Here is a 17,101-nt window from a genome sequence, read left to right as displayed (position 1 = left end):
CTTTGTGCTTTTTCTCCTAAAAAATGAGTACTACTCAGCATCAGATTAAGGAAATATGGGAATAATCTTCATTATTCTAAAAAAATCACTTAATAAATAAACCCAAAATGGATTTGAAAAGACACACAAACTCAGAAGTTACCATAAAATGGTGCATTTTTAAGTTTTAATACCTTCAGAAATAAAAATGCTACAAAACATGAATATAATTGCATGTTTATCTAAATTTCTATTTTAATAAGAACTGTGTACCCTGCTCATTATGTAATGTATATGTATGGCAACTTCTGGATGAAACTTTCTCATTGGATGGGGATGAAGTTGCCCAACTCTATCACCTAACCTGTTTCTAAAAGTTTTTTGACTTGTGGGGTCACATCAAAACTGTCAAATATGGATCAAAGCCATGTTCTTTGGATGTTGTTACAGCTAGGATTAGCATTAAATGTGAGTGCCAGCTGATGAAAGGTTTAAAGATAAAAAAATCATCTGGAGTAATGTATAATACAAAATCCTACTTATAGTTAATTTCAATAGAAACATAATAGTATTTTTAAAAATCTGAATGAATCATTCATATGTTTTTAAGTATGGAGCAATTATACTTCTAAAGTTATCAAAGTTTAAAATCACAATTAAACTTTTAGGAAACTTAGTATATGTCATGTATATACATTATGTACACATGTACACACAGATATAGATTAGATTATTTTCTAGAGTTTAGTAATAGAATTTAAGGTCATGAAGGGTAGGAAATTTATCTCAACTATGTAACATCCAAAATGCAAACATACAGCATGAAGTAGCTTCTTAAAAGTAATAAATATTTGGTTTATCAGTTATAATACTAATATTTCGTTGACATTTTAAGTATTTCCTACTCATGAGAACATCAAGGTTTTTTTTTTTAATAAAAAATACCAATACATATTTAATTGAAAGAACAAGAACATGTGAAGACAACAAAAACTTTTAAATCGAGATATGATTTTAACTTTCTTTACGTGAACTGATATACACCACTAAGATGCTTAACACAAGACCAAGTTTCAGCATGCCCCTGCAAACTAAGAAGTTCTCAACCCCTACCAATTAGCTTTAACTTCTAGAGTTACCATCTCATATTGGGAGTCTTCCCCTAAGGGTTAGGGTTTACATAGATAATTTCTAATTTAGTTTTAATTCAGTGAGCTATACAATATGTGTGTGTCTATGTTTTATGTGTGGAAAAAATAACTATCTTAACACATATTTTATTATAGATCTTCTTACCAACTGGAACAATTTCATGCATTGGGTCTTGATCTAAAGAACTGCTTCTCACAGCTTGGTCCATAAACACCAAACTCTCATCAACTCCTTCTGTTTCCATTTCATTAGCACACTCTTAAAAGGAAAATAATTTCTATTAATTAGGATGCAATCTCTTAAATGTATCTTGAGAAGGCTGGTGGTTCTCTAAAACTCTACTATTACTTGATCTATAAGTCTAACTATCAGGTCCTACTATTGCTTCATCTCACTAAAACAAACTACTAAAAAAAATGAGAAACTGATTCTTATACTTCTCAAAATCTGGACTAGGATATGTTAGTCAATATTGTAAAATGTAGAAAAGTAAAGAACATATCAAAACAAAAAAATAGTTAGCACTGAAACATTCAAAAATAAGTCTATATGGAGTGTAATAAAAACCAATATAATGAACACAAATTCAAATCCTAGAATTTATCATTTATGACTTGACACTGGGCAAATCACTTCCCCTCTCTGATGAACTATCTAGCCATGCATATCCCATCTAACAGAAAGGCAGAAACAAACTCCACATGTGTAACGATATAACATTATTTCTATTAAATTTAAACTAATAATCAGTCCAAAGTTTTGGACTGTTGATATGTTTTATGATCTTGACTGTGTTATCCAATTATAGGAATATAACTGCTGAAAAGTTTTAAGCATAACACCTGTCTTATCTAAGCCAATAATAGTAAACCTTTCCTTGTACTTCAAAGGAAAAAATAATGAAGCCATGTTTAGCGTACACCTTCTTTCACTACAATTTCACAGAGGAAATCATTGTGGCATTGATGCTTATTCTAAACTCTAGTCTTGGAGGAATAAGCAGTCTTCTCTTCATCAACACCAACTACTCTACTTGTGACCTTGGTACCATCAACTCCCTCCCCCTTATTTTCAATCTCTCCTCATCCATTGTCCCCTTCTCTATTTGCCTATAAAGCATCTTTAAACATTCATTTATCTAATCCTAAAATCCTTTCAAGCTCTTTTTCTTCCTGCAGGCTTTTCCAGACTGTCCATCAGGCCTAAGAATACTGTCTTCAATTCCTTGACAAGAGATCTTTCTTTGTTCCCAGACTTTTCAACCCCTTACAGTGAAAAAGAAAATGAGGGAAGTGGGCAGAGAGCAGGGGGGTGGAGAGGAGAAGGAGCACTCTCATCAGAAATAGCACTAACATACACACTCAGGAACAGAAATCTATCTTACCATACAAACAAGGAGGAGTGGAAGGGGAAAAGAGAAAAGGGGAGATAAACGTCAGAAACAAAACATCTTAGAGTGAAATAGTGCCCTCAACAAAGGGAAATTAGAATTTTTAGGAATTAGGCAAGAAAAACACTTTAAGACAGGTAGTTACCTAAGAGAGTAAGGGTTAAAACTAGAATTGAATTTCCATTTATTATTAATGGCATTTTTCAAAATAACAATCCTTGCATTAGGAAAGTCAGATGACATATCTGGTGTGACTTCAAATTCCACATTACAATGGTACTTGTAGTTACATCAAATATTCTACCTGTTATTCTGTTAATCTAGTTACTTTACATAGTATTCATTTATTGTTGTTAATTCATCAGTGTTGCTAGCAAATAATGGGATAACAGTTTCTAACAATTTTGCATATTTCTTCAAATGTGATTACTGTTTCTTTTTCATACTAGGTACATAGATTTTTTTCATTTCCAATTAAATTACCTATTGCTATGTAATATTTATTAGTTATTTCCAAAATTTCTTCTATCAGGGCTGAATTGTCTTTAAATTAGTTTATTAAACCATCATGATCAAAAAGAATTTATTAAGACCACATTAGCATTTGTGAACAACTGTGTATAATATGAAAAAACATGAAAAGCAACTGAAAATAATTCAGTCTTAGAATTAAACTAAATCAGAAACAGACTTCTATTACTATAGCAAACTAATTCCTTTAGGATCATCACCACTTGGATAAACGCACCACATATAGGTACAGAAAATCCTAAAATGAAGGGGAAAACTGGGGGCGAGGAGTTAATGTGCATGGGGTACAGTGGATAGAATGCAAGAACTGAAGTCAAGAAGACCTTAGTTAAAATCTTTTCTAAGACACTTACTAGTTGTATGACTCAGGGAAAGTCCCTTAACCCTGCTTGCCTCAGTTTCTGCATCTTAAAAAAGAGCTAGAGGGGCGGCTAGGTGGCGCAGTGGATAAAGCACTGGCCCTGGATTCAGGAGTACCTGAGTTCAAATCCAGCCTCAGACACTTGACACTTACTAGCTGTGTGACCCTGGGCAAGTCATTTAACCCCCATTGCCCCGCAAAAAACCAAAACAAAACAAAACAAAACAAAAAGAGCTAGAGAAAGAAATGGGAAACTTCTCTAGTAACTTTGCCAAGAAAACGCCAAATGGAATTATGCCCAAAGGGTTATAAAGTTATGCATACCTTTTGACCCAGCAATACTACTTTTGGGTCTTTTTCCCAAAGAGATCATAAAAAAGGCAAAAGGACCCACATGTACAAAAATTTTTATAGCTGTTCTTTTTGTGGTGGCAAGGAATTGGAAATTATGGGGTTGCTCATCCACTGGGAAATGGCTGAACAAGTTGTGGTATATGAATGTAATGGAATTCTATTGTGCTATAAGAAACGATGAGCAGAAGGAGTTCAGAGAAACCTGGAAGGACTTGCATGAACTGATGACGAGTGAGATGAACAGAACCAGAAGAACATCATACACAGTATCATCAACATTATGTGTTGATCAACCGTGACAGACTAGATTCTTCTCACCAATACAACGGTACAAGAAAGTTCCAAAGGACTCATGATGGAAAAGGCTCTCCAAATCCAGGAAAAAACAAAACAAAAAAACAACTGTGGAATATGGATGCGGATTGAACCATACTATTTCTTTTGTTTTTGGTGCTGCTGTTTTTCTTTTTTTGAGGTTTTTACTTTTTTGCCCTGATTCTTCTAACATAACTAATGCAGAAATATGTTTAATATTATATATATACCTATATCAGATTACCTGATGCCTAGGGGAGGGGGAGAGAAGGAGAGAGAAAAATTTGAAATTGGAAATCTTACATAAACAAATGTTGAAAACTATCTCTACGTGTAACTGGAAAATAATAAAATATTTTTATTGGGGGAAAAAAACCCTTACCAAATGGGGTCATGAAGAGTAGGACATGACTTAAAAAACTCAGTAACAAAGTAACAGATAAAAAATTGGAAAAAGGAAATGTTATATGTGTATGTATGCACGTATATGTGTATGTATATATGCATACACGCATACATGGAAAAGACTATCATTGTTCACATTACTTAACTTTTCTAGTTCATACAAAAGCATGTTTACATTGTCACAACACATATCTTCATTTCCATGCTAGAACCCTGATATTTCAACTGACATTTCCTCCCAATACCGTGGTGAAATAAATGTTCTAGAGAGTTCTTTGTGCTAAATCCTCAACGAACTGCCCCTCCTACCCTGAATACAATGAAGTTTACACATTGGTTCAGCTAATAAAATTTCAATTGTTTAGTAACTAGCTATTCTGGGACATAACACATCCTATAGCAATCAATCCATAAACATTTATTAAAAGCCTACTTTGTGCAGGCATTATGCTAATCCCTTGAAATAGTTTGAGAAACTAAAAAAAAAAACAAAAAACAAAAAACAGAAAAGGGGCAGCTAGATGGCGCAGTGGATAGACCACAGGCCCTGGAGTCAGGAGTACCTAAGTTCAAATCCGGCCTCAGACGCTTAACACTTACTAGCTGTGTGACCCTGGGCAACTCACTTAACCCCAATTGCCTCACTAAAAAAACAAAACAAAACAAAAAAGAAATAGTTTGAGAAACTAATTAAGGAACTGTCTAAGTAGTCTTCAATTTAGCCAATTTACATGCTTTTCTCCTCCTTTTCACGATTAGTCGTATAAAAGCCATTAACTAAACAACTGTTCTCACAAAGGCCATTGTACGTAAGTTTTTCTATCTTTCCTTAGCTCTTGTCTTTTCAAATTATCTGTGACCTATCTCTCTCCTTCACTGACCATCATGTGCTTACATACAGGAATTTCACAATTATGTTAAATGTCATGAAACAGAGTATGTAAATTGTTTTCAGCAATCTCTTAATAAGTCAATGCAAAGCCCCAAAATGAAATTGATTATAATTAAGACTGCTATTAATACCTCTCTAACAATGATATATAAATGTTTAAAGGGATATTTTTCTGAAAGTAAATACAAAATGTAATTCTTGATGAAAAATCCTTCGAAAAAACTAGAGAAAGCACTTGAAAAGAGAAAAGGTCTAAAAATAACAAGACTATCGCTCAAGTTTTTGCATTGAAATATTATGTAAGAGTCAATCTCTATATGCATCTTTTCTCATATGTAAAAGGAGGGGACTGGACAATTTTATTTCTAAAACTACTTTTTATGTGAACATTAAAAACATTAGTCTCTACACAAAAAAGATTTTATAATTTCTTATCATCTGATTTTAATACACAGATATCATAATAATAAAATAATTGAACTCATAAACAAAATTAAGCTAGGAATTATAACTGACTGTAATGCAATAGCAAAGGAAAGACATTCTATTTTAAAGTCAAGTGCAAGGCAGGCTTTAAGAATTAAGGCTGTGTCCTTAATAATAAGGACTGAAGTTTATTTAAAATACTAAGAGTTGGGCAGCTAGGTGGCACAGTGGATAGAGCAGCAGCCCTGGAGTCAAGAGTACCTGAGTTCAAATCCGGCCTCAGACACTTAACACTTACTAGCTGTGTCACTCTGGGCAAGTCACTTAACCCCAATTGCATCACCAAAAAAAACAAAACAAAAACCAAAACAAAAACTAAGAATATCTCATATATCTCCTCTTTAGCAATATGATATGTGATTTTGAAAACATTGTACTTTTGTTTATAAAATTAAAATTACAGACACTTCATTAAGAAGTGGGGTAGATTTTTAGTAATGAAAAAGTTTGTTACATTTTAAAGATATTCATTTAAGGTTTTAAAGTAGGAAATTTGCCAAATATATGGAGGTACCCAAAAACCTCAAAGCTGGTATGACGCTATATGGAATAAACTTGTGAAAAAATTTTGCAACATTATGACAAAAAAGAAAGCAAATATTAGTATTTTTTTAAAATATCTATTTAACTAAAGTCACAAATATGGGAGAATTTTCTTAAGCAAACAATTACTAATGAGAATATTAGTTTACTTTTCACTACATTATTCAAGTTATTAAAATATTTATAAATGCTAAAATTAAATAAAAGAAAACAAATATTTCATTAAAATAAATATAAAGATATAAAAAATACAGAAACACCTTTAGTTCACTCAACATGAACAACTTGCAAAGCGCTATTTATAGGAAAGGAACATATCATCTTCCTTGTAATGTATTTAAAAGAAAAGATCTATGATTCTGATTTTTCATCTAGAAATTAGAAAGCAATTATTTTTGTGCCTACAGAAATTACTGTTACAAAATAAAAACTGTTACTGCAATATGAATCAATCAGGTAAAGTTACTTTCACTAGTTTAAAAAACGAAATTAAAAGTCAAATACTTTTTATTTTTTGGGGGCAGGGCAATGGGGGTTAAGTGACTTGCCCAAGATCACACAGCTACTAAGTGTCTGAGGCTGGGTTTGAACCCAGGTCCTCCAGAATCCAAGGCTGGTGCCTTATCCACTGCGCCACCTAGCTGCCCCCCATAAATACTTCTTTAGTGGTTCAGCTCTTGGCCCTGGAATTTTTTATGCTTCATAACACCAACAGATGAATAGTGGTTGCCATTTTAGAATTAAATGCTTCATTAAATATTTTCAAAAGAAAAATAATCTTGTTAATTAATTGTTTGATGAAAACTAATTATATAGGTTTTAAAATAAACATTATTAATGTACTATTTAAATTATTATGCAAACAAGCAGGGATTCTGGATCTTTATTGTTTATAGAACATCATTACCTGTCAGGCTAAGTCAATGGATCTCTTAAAAGAAGGTTTTTTTAGTTCATTTTTTAAAAAAGATTAAAAAGGAAGCCAATTATAGTCAAGAAAAAAATAACAAGACAGAAATGCTGAGTTGTCATATGGCATCTTAGGATCACAATGCAGAGGTGGAAGGGACCTCTGAGGACATCTAGTTCTTGCTCTTATTTTTACAAATGAGGAAACTGAGGCACAGAGACATCAAATAATCGTCCAAGAATCCCAAGCTGTTATAATAAGCCCATGGCTCCTGAAAGGGACCTTGGAAGCCATCAATTTAAGCCCCTCATTACACAGATGGGGAAATGTAGGTCTTCAGACTTCAGAATTGGAAGCTTTTCTACTATACTAGGCAGACACTTCTTTGGTTGTTATTCAACCTTCATGATCACTATAATCAGTTCCTTTACTCCGAAATGCTGGAGTGCTCTCTCCCTTTTCCTCGTTTCCTAGTTCCCTTCAATGAATCTCCCCTTTCCCTTTAAAAGCCTTTCCTTATTCGCCTCATCTTAATTTTCTTTATTTTTGGTGGGGCAATGAGGTTTGTGACTTGCCCAGGGTCACACAGCTAGTAAGTGTCAAGTCCCTGAGACTGCATTTGAACTCAGGTCCTCCTGAATCCAGGGCTGGTGCTTTATCCACTGTGCCATCTAGCTGTCGCCCAGCACCCCCAACCTTAATTCTTAGTGTGGCTTGGTGTTGTTGTTCAGTTGTGTCTGACTCCTTGTGGCCCCATTTGGAGTTTTCTTGGCAAAGATACAGGAGCGTTTTGCCCCTTCCCTCTCCAGCTCATTTTACAGATGAATAAACTGAGGCAAATAGGGATAAGTGACTTGGCAAGGGTCACACAGCTAGGAAGTGTGAGAGGCCAGATTGAACTCATGAAGATGAGCCTTCCTGACTCCAGGCCCAGTGTTCTATCCACTGTGCCATCTAGCTGTCCTGTGTGCCTTGGACCCTCCAAAATTACTTCTTTTTAATTTACTTATGTGTGGGTGTACATGTTGTTTTCCTCCAGTAGAAATGAGGGTCCTTGAGGGCAGGAACTATTTTGTTCTTGTTTCTGAATTAACAGAGTTGTTTTAATCGCCCAGCATATGATAGGCACTTAATACACACCCACTCATTCAAAATGTCCAAGCATTTAAGCGTTACCTATGTTGTTAAGGCTACCATCTGAATATCTCTTTCTTGTTCATTCAGATCTGAAGTCCGAACTCTTCCCCGGGCCCCTAGAGCGTGCCTGCTCTTCTGCCCAATGATCCTCTTGCAGCACAAGGGACTTCCTCCCTCAGAGTAGCTCTCATCCCCTCTTCCTATGGCAGCGGCCACCAGGTCAAGAACCACCTTTCTGCAGAGCCCTCTGGGGCTGGAGGCCGCTTTACCGCTGGTCAGTACACAGGAGCTCATTTGAGCTGGGGCCCTGGAGCAGGCCTGTGTATTGTGAGCTCTGTAATGTCACCTTGAACTCGGCCCAGCAAGCTCAAGCTCATTATCAAGTAAGGATGGCACAGAAACCTCAAGATGTTTCATTAATAACTCTTTTAGGGCAGAGATCGTATGGAAGGCAAAGACATTTTGAGAGATTTGGGCCTCTCAGCAGGCAGCATCTAATCCAAGATTACATGCTTAAAAATATTTCATAACAGCATTTTTTATTAATTTTTTTTGCATAGCTGCATTTCAGTAGAATTGATTTCCTTTATTGTCCTTTTGTGCATTTAAAAACATTGTTCTGAAGAGGATTCCCTCCACAGGCTTCACCAAACTGCCAGGAGTCCCCAATACGAGAAAGATTAATAATAGAACAGCAGCAATAATCCAGAATATGGTGAACAATGAGGTCCTAGGGTTTAAATGTCTTTTGTTTTCTTTTCTTTATTTTTTTGGTGAGGTAAGTGGGGTTATAAGTGACTCACCCAGGCCACACATCTAGCAAGTGTCAAAGGCCATATTTAAACTAAGCTACTCCTGAATCCAGGCCACTGTGCCACCTAGCTGCCCCTCTTTTGTTTTCTAAGGAGATATCCTATACCTGTTTTGTTTTTGTTTTGTTTTGTTTTGTTTTTTAAGCTTTTTTTTTTCCTTTTCTTTTTAGTGAGGCAATTGGGGTTAAGTGACTTGCCTAGGGTCACATAGCTAGTAAGTGTTAAGTGTCTGAGGGCGGATTTGAACTCAGGTACTCCTGACTCCAGGGCAGGTGCTCTATCCACTGCGCCACCTAGCTGCCCCTCTATACCTGTTTTATAGGAAGTTTTCTAACCCACACTGCCCTTCACAAGCATAAGAAAGTCCACTGTTTTGTAGTAGGCTGCTCTGAGTCACCTACATGGGAATTTGAACCTGTGGTCCTAGTAGGACTGATATTTGGTGTACAGACTGGCAGCTTTCAAAATCAGCAGAATTCTTTTCCTTTTAAAGGGGAAGCTGCAGGGACATATAGGTGTTCTCTATGATCAAAGTAGGGTTGCAGTAAGGGAAGAGTAAGATAAATGCTCATGGAAGCAAACACAAATTTGGCAAGGCCCTAATAATATTTATGAACTACAAGGAAGGAGAGAAGAAAGAGCACTGGAAAATGTATATCTCACCCCTGACTTTCACTAGGCCTGTCCTGATTTCATTCCCAATCCAGGAATCAGCTACTCCTGAGTTTTCAAAAAGTAAACTTGCTTTGTGCCAAGCACTGTGTTCAATCAAGACTGGCCATATGAGGAGCAGCTAGGTGGTGCAGTAGATAAAGCACCAGCCCTGGATTCAGAAAACCTGAATTAAAATCTGGTGTCAGACACTTGACACTTAGTAGCTGTGTGACCCTGGGCAAGGCACTTAACCCTCACTGCCCCGCAAAACAAAACAAAAACAAAAACAAAACACTGGATATACAAAGAAAGGAAAAAACATGGTTCTCATGCCCAAGAAAGTCACTTTGTCATGGGGAACTCGGTACATACGAGGTCTCTCTAATCTTTCCCATCTATTTAGAGTAGCAGGTGGAGGGGCAGCTAGGTGGCACAGTGGATAGAGCACCAGCCCTGGATTCAGGAGGATCTGAGTTCAAATGCGGCCTCAGACACTTAACACTTACTAGCTGTGTGACCCTGGGCAAGTCACTTAACCCCAATGGCCCCCCCCACACACACATACCAGAATAGCAGGTGGAAAGGGCAGTTTTGAAGTGCGTGGTGTGGGATAGTTGAGGGGCAGTGTGGTGTAAGCAAGGCAGACTTGAGTTTATGTCCCTCCTCAGACACTTAACTAACTTGTGACCATGCTGTTGGCTGTATAGTGATAGCCTCAGTTTCCTTTTTGGTAAAATGAAGACCGTAGGAACATAGATTTAGAGCTGGAAGGTCCTCTAGGTCAGCTCTCTAATTTTACAGATGAAGAAACCGAGGCCCAGAGAGTGATATGCCTGGGATTTCACATCTAGTAAGTGGCTAAATCAGGATCTGGATCAGGTCTTCATGGTTCCAAGTCAAGCACTCCATTTCCTGCTGTATACTATTTCTTTAGATATTGAAGGCCTTTCAGAATTACTGAAAACCTAATTTTGTACTTATCTGAGGCATCCTTGGAGTAGAGAATAGAGAGCTGACTTTGAAGCTAAGACCTGGGTTCTAGTCCTGCCTCCGACATATACACTGTGTGACTCTGGGTAAGTCATTGAACATCTCACTGCTCTAGGGAACTTTCCATGACTAGAAATTGCAGAGAACAAGCCAGCCAGCATGGGGGAGAACAAGTTTCTTCCCTTGGTGAAATCATGAGCCCAATTCTTATTCCCATGCTTTTGTCATCACGATTGCCCACTTGGATTTTTAATCTTAATATCTTAGGTTCATAACTTGAAGGGACTTTCAAGATCATCTAAGCCATCCTTTCTAACTTGAAAGATGAGGGAACAGATATAGAAAAGTAAAATGTCTAGGTTAAAGTCCCAGGTGGCAAGTGATTGAGTCAGGATTTGAACCCCACACCTTCTCCCCTGTGCCACACTTCCATTGCTTTGCCTCTATTGCCTCCTACATTGGCTCCTTCGGTTTAAAATGATTCCCCCTAGTTCTTTCATTGATGTATTTATTTTCGATTATCAAGTTATATCTTATTTTAAAAACAATTCATACACTAGAAGTTAAAAATATCTGAAATAAAGTAAAATAACTATTCTAAGATGCTTGAGCTTTATTTTATCTTAAATATACATGTATACAGGCAAACATTTGCATATTATCTTTCAATATAAAAATTTTACTAACAAAGTAATCCAATTTATTTATGAAAATCCATTTTAATCATTCATTTTTATTCAATCATGTTATTCTTCATATATGAAGTTACTCCTGGAAAACAAATGATTGAATCAATGATTGCTAAGCAGAGACTAAAACATTTATATTAAGATTATCACATTTGTAAGCATCTTGCTTCCTTGTTGCAAACAAAACTGCTAAATAACCTGAAAAATCTCCTTCAATTGCTGTTTCCCCCTAAGAATAGATTAAAAGCCAACCTCAATATTCTTAGAATAACCTACATAAATGTTTTTGAAAAACCACCCTATTTCTTTCAAATAAGATACTTGCCTTCTCCTAAATTCAATCTTTACAAAAACTATTTCAAATAGCTCAATTACATTATATTCCATTACCATATGTGTGCCTATGAGAGAAGATATTGAAAATTTGCAAAGTTAGCCTTGCAGGAAGGAAAACCTCAGTTCAAATCTTGCCTCTGATACATAAAAGTTGTGGGTTGATTAGCAAGCACACAAAGCTTAGCCAGGAGAGTCAAGAAGATGATGAGTTGAAATCTAGCCATAGACAAGCTATGTGACCCTTCACCAATCATTTAATATGTTTGCCTTACTTTCCTCTTTGGTAAACAGGAAAAATTGAAACCCCTACCTCACAGGTTGCCAGGAGAATCAAATAAGATAATATTTGTAAAGGACTTTGCCAACCTTGAAGTACTAAAGATTCCTTATTATTTCATTTCTGTTATTCCCTCTCTTACTACACACCAGGCAAATTTCTGAGACGAGTTTCAGAAAAGCTGTCTATCTACACTGATGGACAAAGTTTCTTCATTAGTAGTTCCTCTAATGAAGTTACCAATCTGGATTTGAAATAAATCACACACATGCATTTGTTTTCTCTAGAATTCACCAAGTATTTTTTTTTTAAATCAACATTTTTTAGGGGAAATACCATCAAATAGGACATCATGCAAATACCTATCAATTTTTTTTTGAAAACATGATTATCATCATTTATTTCATACTGATTAATTCTATATCCTGATTTATAAAATTAATTTAACCTACAAAATGGTTGTTAAATACTGTTGCCACTGGGGCAACAAGGTGGCGCAGTAGATAAAGCACAAGCCTTGGATTCAGGAGGACTTGAGTCCAAGTCTGTCCTCAGACACTTGACACTAGCTGTGTGACCTTGGGCATGTCACTTAACCCTCACTGCCCCAAATACACACACACACACACACACACACACACACACACACACACACACACACAGCAATAATGGCATGCGTGTGTGTGTGTGTGTGTGTGTGTGTGTGTGTGACATTGTTGCTTTTAACTGAACTGAGGTGAGGAGGGGATGAAACAAAGATGATGGATAACAGAAGAATATCCAAAAACTTTTCCTTCTCGTTTCCTCTAAAAATAAACATGTTTAAAAAGTGAAGAATTAAACAAAAAAGGTTAACATAAAATTAATATTCAAGATAAATAACAAGTTAGTTTTTTTTTTTTAATCTAGAGTACAAGGAAGCATTGGATAGGCCAGCAAAAAAAAATGTAATGTACGCTTAAATGTCCAGAGTAATGGGATACTCCAGTAGGAGTATTTTTACAATACTCTGGTATCCCAAATAAACATGTTATAAAGAGGATATTCAGGAACTGGAATACATGTAGAGAAATAAAAGGTAATGAGATCAGGAGAGAGGTCTATGGTCTAAACATCAGTTGAAGGAATTAAGATGCAACAGCAAGCTTAAAATACTGGAACAGCCATCACGCAGAAAAAGAATTAAACTTGCTTGACTTCCCCAAATGGAATAAACAAGAACACTAGGGGTGACAGGGAAAGTTGAAACACAGATTTTAAAGAAATATGATGAAAACGTACTATTAATTTAGAAAGGATTACTTCAGGGGATAGTGGGTTGGAGATATCAATGGAGATAGGCATTTAAACTTCTGATTATCTGCTGTGTATTTTTTTTTTTTTTAGTAAGGCAATTGGGGTTAAGTGACTTGCCCAGGGTCACACAGCTAGTAAGTGTTAAGTGTCTGAGGCCAGATTTGAACTCAGGTACTCCTGACTCCAGGGCCGGTGCTCTATCCACTACGCCATCTAGCTGCCGCTCTGCTGTGTATTTTTAAACAACATTACTTTTCTGAATATTAGTTTTTTGTGTGCCATGATAGAATACTTTATTTAGACTCAAAACATGGGTTCAATTCCCTCTCAGGTACTTCCTAGTTCAATGACTTGCCACTTTCATAGTCCTTCTGAAACTGTTTTTGCTGCTCTTCCATGAAATAATACATGTAAGCAGGTACCTTTAACCCCTTTAAGGTTTGTGAAGATCATATCAGATAATGTATGTAAAATATTTTGAAAACATTAAGCCATGTAGTAATATTTAACATTATAACGTGTTTTCTAATGTTACTTCTAATTATAGCTAGATGATCTCTGTGGCTACTTTAAACATTAACATCTATGCTTTATGATTTTCATAGAAAATAAACAAGCAATAGTTGACCCATTTTCCTTCAAATAAAACTTTTACAGTCTCATGAGGTTCTCTTTAAAAAGAAAAGTAACTTGTGAATGGATCCTACCAATGACAAAGTTCTAAAAGTCAAAACACACACACACACACACACACACACATGTATGTATGTATGTATGTATGTGTATGTATGTATGTATGTATGTATGTATGTATGTATGTATGTATGTATGTATGTATTTCCTTTGATAATCTAAAAATTCTATAAGTAAAAGCTAGGGCACAAAATAAAGGGAATCCCTAAAAATATTTTGCTAAGTTAATCAGAAATAACATTGCTTATAAAAAGGGGTAAATAATTGATACACTTGAATATAATGACTAAAAAATATTAAGACAAGAAGTTATAAACAAAATATAAAATAAATACCTGAATGGATCTATATAAATAATAAAGGCAATAGTTATAAATTATAAATTTTAAAATTATATAGTTTATTTTCTGAAATATAAGATAGAAAGACAGATGCTTGAGTAACAGATTTCATACTTGAGAAAACTTAAGGAAATAAAGGATCCTATGTCTAGGGCCATACAGCTACTAAGTATGTAAGTCTAAATTTGAACTCAAGTCTTCTTGAGTCAAAGCACATCACAATTGAACCACCTAGCTGGCCCAAGGAAATAAGTCATGGATATCTCAAAAGTTATGAAATCTGGATGACAAGAAAGATAGAACCCCCATCCCCAAAAACAAAAAGAAAAGGTCAGTTTGAAGGGAAAGATAATGTGTTCCATTTTAGACCTCAGTTTGAAATGTCTACATTATTCTCTACTGAAGATGTCTAACAGATGTTGATATGGGCCCGAAGATCAGGAAAACAACCAAGGCTATATACCTAAATCTAGGAGCCATCTGCATAAAACAATAATTCATCAAGATACCCTTGTGCCATCACCCAAAAAAGGTATGAAAGAAAATAGAAAACAGATTAGAAAAGGAACACGGGTGACAGCCCAGCTAAAGAAGGGGGCTGAGGTTTGGTCAAACAAGTAAGAAGAAAATCAGGACAAGGATGCGACAAAAGACTCAAGGCACTCATGCCAACCTAGATCAAGTGGACCTAGAAAAAAGATCCCATCGCAGAGCATCACCTAACAGTCAGAAAGGTCAACAGACTCAAAGCCTAAAAAATATTGGTAGCCCCTCAGTCTGTTACTGACCCCCCCCCCCAAACTGAGACTCAAACCTACTAATTCACTTGCTGGGATATTTACTATGGTTTAATGCCCCAAGAGGACTGGGAATTGGAGGTTACTCCTTGAAGAGGCGCAATATATGTGATTTCTGCTTTTATTAATTTCCCACTTTTTGAAGTCACCTCAAATGAATCTAATCTCAATGCACAATCTAACCATTTCTGCCCATTCCCATGTGATTCTTGTCTATGACTTTTCACAGGGTGATAGTTAAGTGTCTTTTCAATGTGCTGGAGCCTATCTCACTTTCTTTTAAATTTTACCTAGGCAGCAGAGCAATGTTCAGACTACCCTGGTGCATGTGACTAACCAATCTAGTTTACCAGAAAAATTCTTTGATGACATCCCTGATATAGCACTACTTTATAATTTATTATTTTTCATGTGTCTCAAGTTCATTTCTAATATGTACTTGAACTTTGCCCTGTAGGTCACCTTCACTTCAACTCTTGGAGATTGCAATATTAAATAACTGAAAAAAGATGTTAAAACTTAATAATAAATACAAGTACAAAATAGCACCAAATAGCATGTTTACATAGATTGGTTTGAACAGCCTAAATTATGTTATATCTTCTCATTATTCTTTTTTTTTTTACCTTGATGTCTTTGTTCTAATGAGCTGATGATCTGTAAATGACTACAGGAAAAGACTTTTTAAAAATATTCTAACAGCCATTTTCATTTTCATTTGACAGTACTTGGAATACTCAACAGGCCCTCACTCTCTCCTTGAAATATTCATGACATAGACATGGGGCTTAGGTATATTCTATAAGCCTATCTAACTCCTAGAGCTGTTTTTTATCACATATTTTTTCAGCTGTCCTCCCTAATGTCCCCCTTTGCCCTGAAGTAACAAAGCTGTAAAATATTTTATTTGAAAAGTCTTGTGAAATCCTCCCTAGAATTTATCTACAATAATACTCTGCAAAAGACATTGGCACATAATCTTCAACTGTCTTGGAGCATCTCGCTGCCCCAAGGGTAAAATTTTTCACACTAATTATGCTATATGATTAATCATAATATTTTGAAAACCTAGTTTCAAAATACATTTTCTCTCATATGTTCTTCCATAATTTCTTCTAGATAATTAAAAATATACAAATTGGGCAGAATTAAAACAGCATTTTAACCATGAGATGGAAAGAATCACCAACATTAATGAATTTATCTAAAGATTCACCAATAAAGAACTAAAATGATCAAAAAATGAATCCTATTAAAGGATTAGAAAAGTAGTAATGCTTGATTTTTTGTAATTTAAAAAAGTTATTAATCTGCTCAAAGAGATTAAGAATAAAATTATCAAGTAGAGCAAAGATTTCAAAGTAGATAACCTCTATCTTTCTTTGTTCACAACTTCACAGGAAGACAGTCAAACTACAAACTATTGAAATTTATCTTTTAATTTTACTAAAAGAGGCCTTCAAGAATTGATTTTGTATAAAGAAAAATATTCATTTTTACCTGTACCAGGCTGGGGAATTAGTTCAGAAGTCCCCGAATCATCACAAGGTTGTACTGGATCCATATCTCCTAACTGTTTACAATACATGCAGACATACTCTTCTTTTATCTGTGAATCTAATTCAGTATCTGCTGGTTTGTCACATTCTATATGAATCCATCTGGAGTAATTAACAACAGTGAAAATATTTACATAAAATTATGCAAATTAAAATAACCTGAAACTAAATTTAACACATAGATGCAAAGAAGAGCAGCACC

At 35.4% G+C, this 17,101-nt stretch overlaps 1 protein-coding gene across 9 annotated transcripts in view; it reads right to left on the bottom strand.

Annotated features, from left to right (window-relative positions):
* KMT2C (lysine methyltransferase 2C) overlaps window positions 1–17,101 on the bottom strand; it is a 272,195-nt gene that overhangs the window by 142,213 nt on the left and 112,881 nt on the right. For all 9 annotated transcript variants that reach the window (XM_043966872.1, XM_043966877.1, XM_043966874.1 and 6 more), the window contains exons 11-12: window positions 16,841–17,001; window positions 1,276–1,389 (exon numbers count right to left, since the gene is read on the bottom strand). In XM_043966872.1, the coding sequence (XP_043822807.1) occupies window positions 1,276–1,389; window positions 16,841–17,001 (275 nt within the window). The remainder of the gene's footprint in view (window positions 1–1,275; window positions 1,390–16,840; window positions 17,002–17,101) is intronic.

The sequence above is a fragment of the Dromiciops gliroides genome, chromosome 5, assembly GCF_019393635.1.
Source record: "Dromiciops gliroides isolate mDroGli1 chromosome 5, mDroGli1.pri, whole genome shotgun sequence".
NCBI lineage: Eukaryota > Metazoa > Chordata > Mammalia > Microbiotheria > Microbiotheriidae > Dromiciops > Dromiciops gliroides.
Note: the sequence above shows the minus strand (reverse complement) of the source record. Positions and strands in the feature narration are given on the sequence as shown.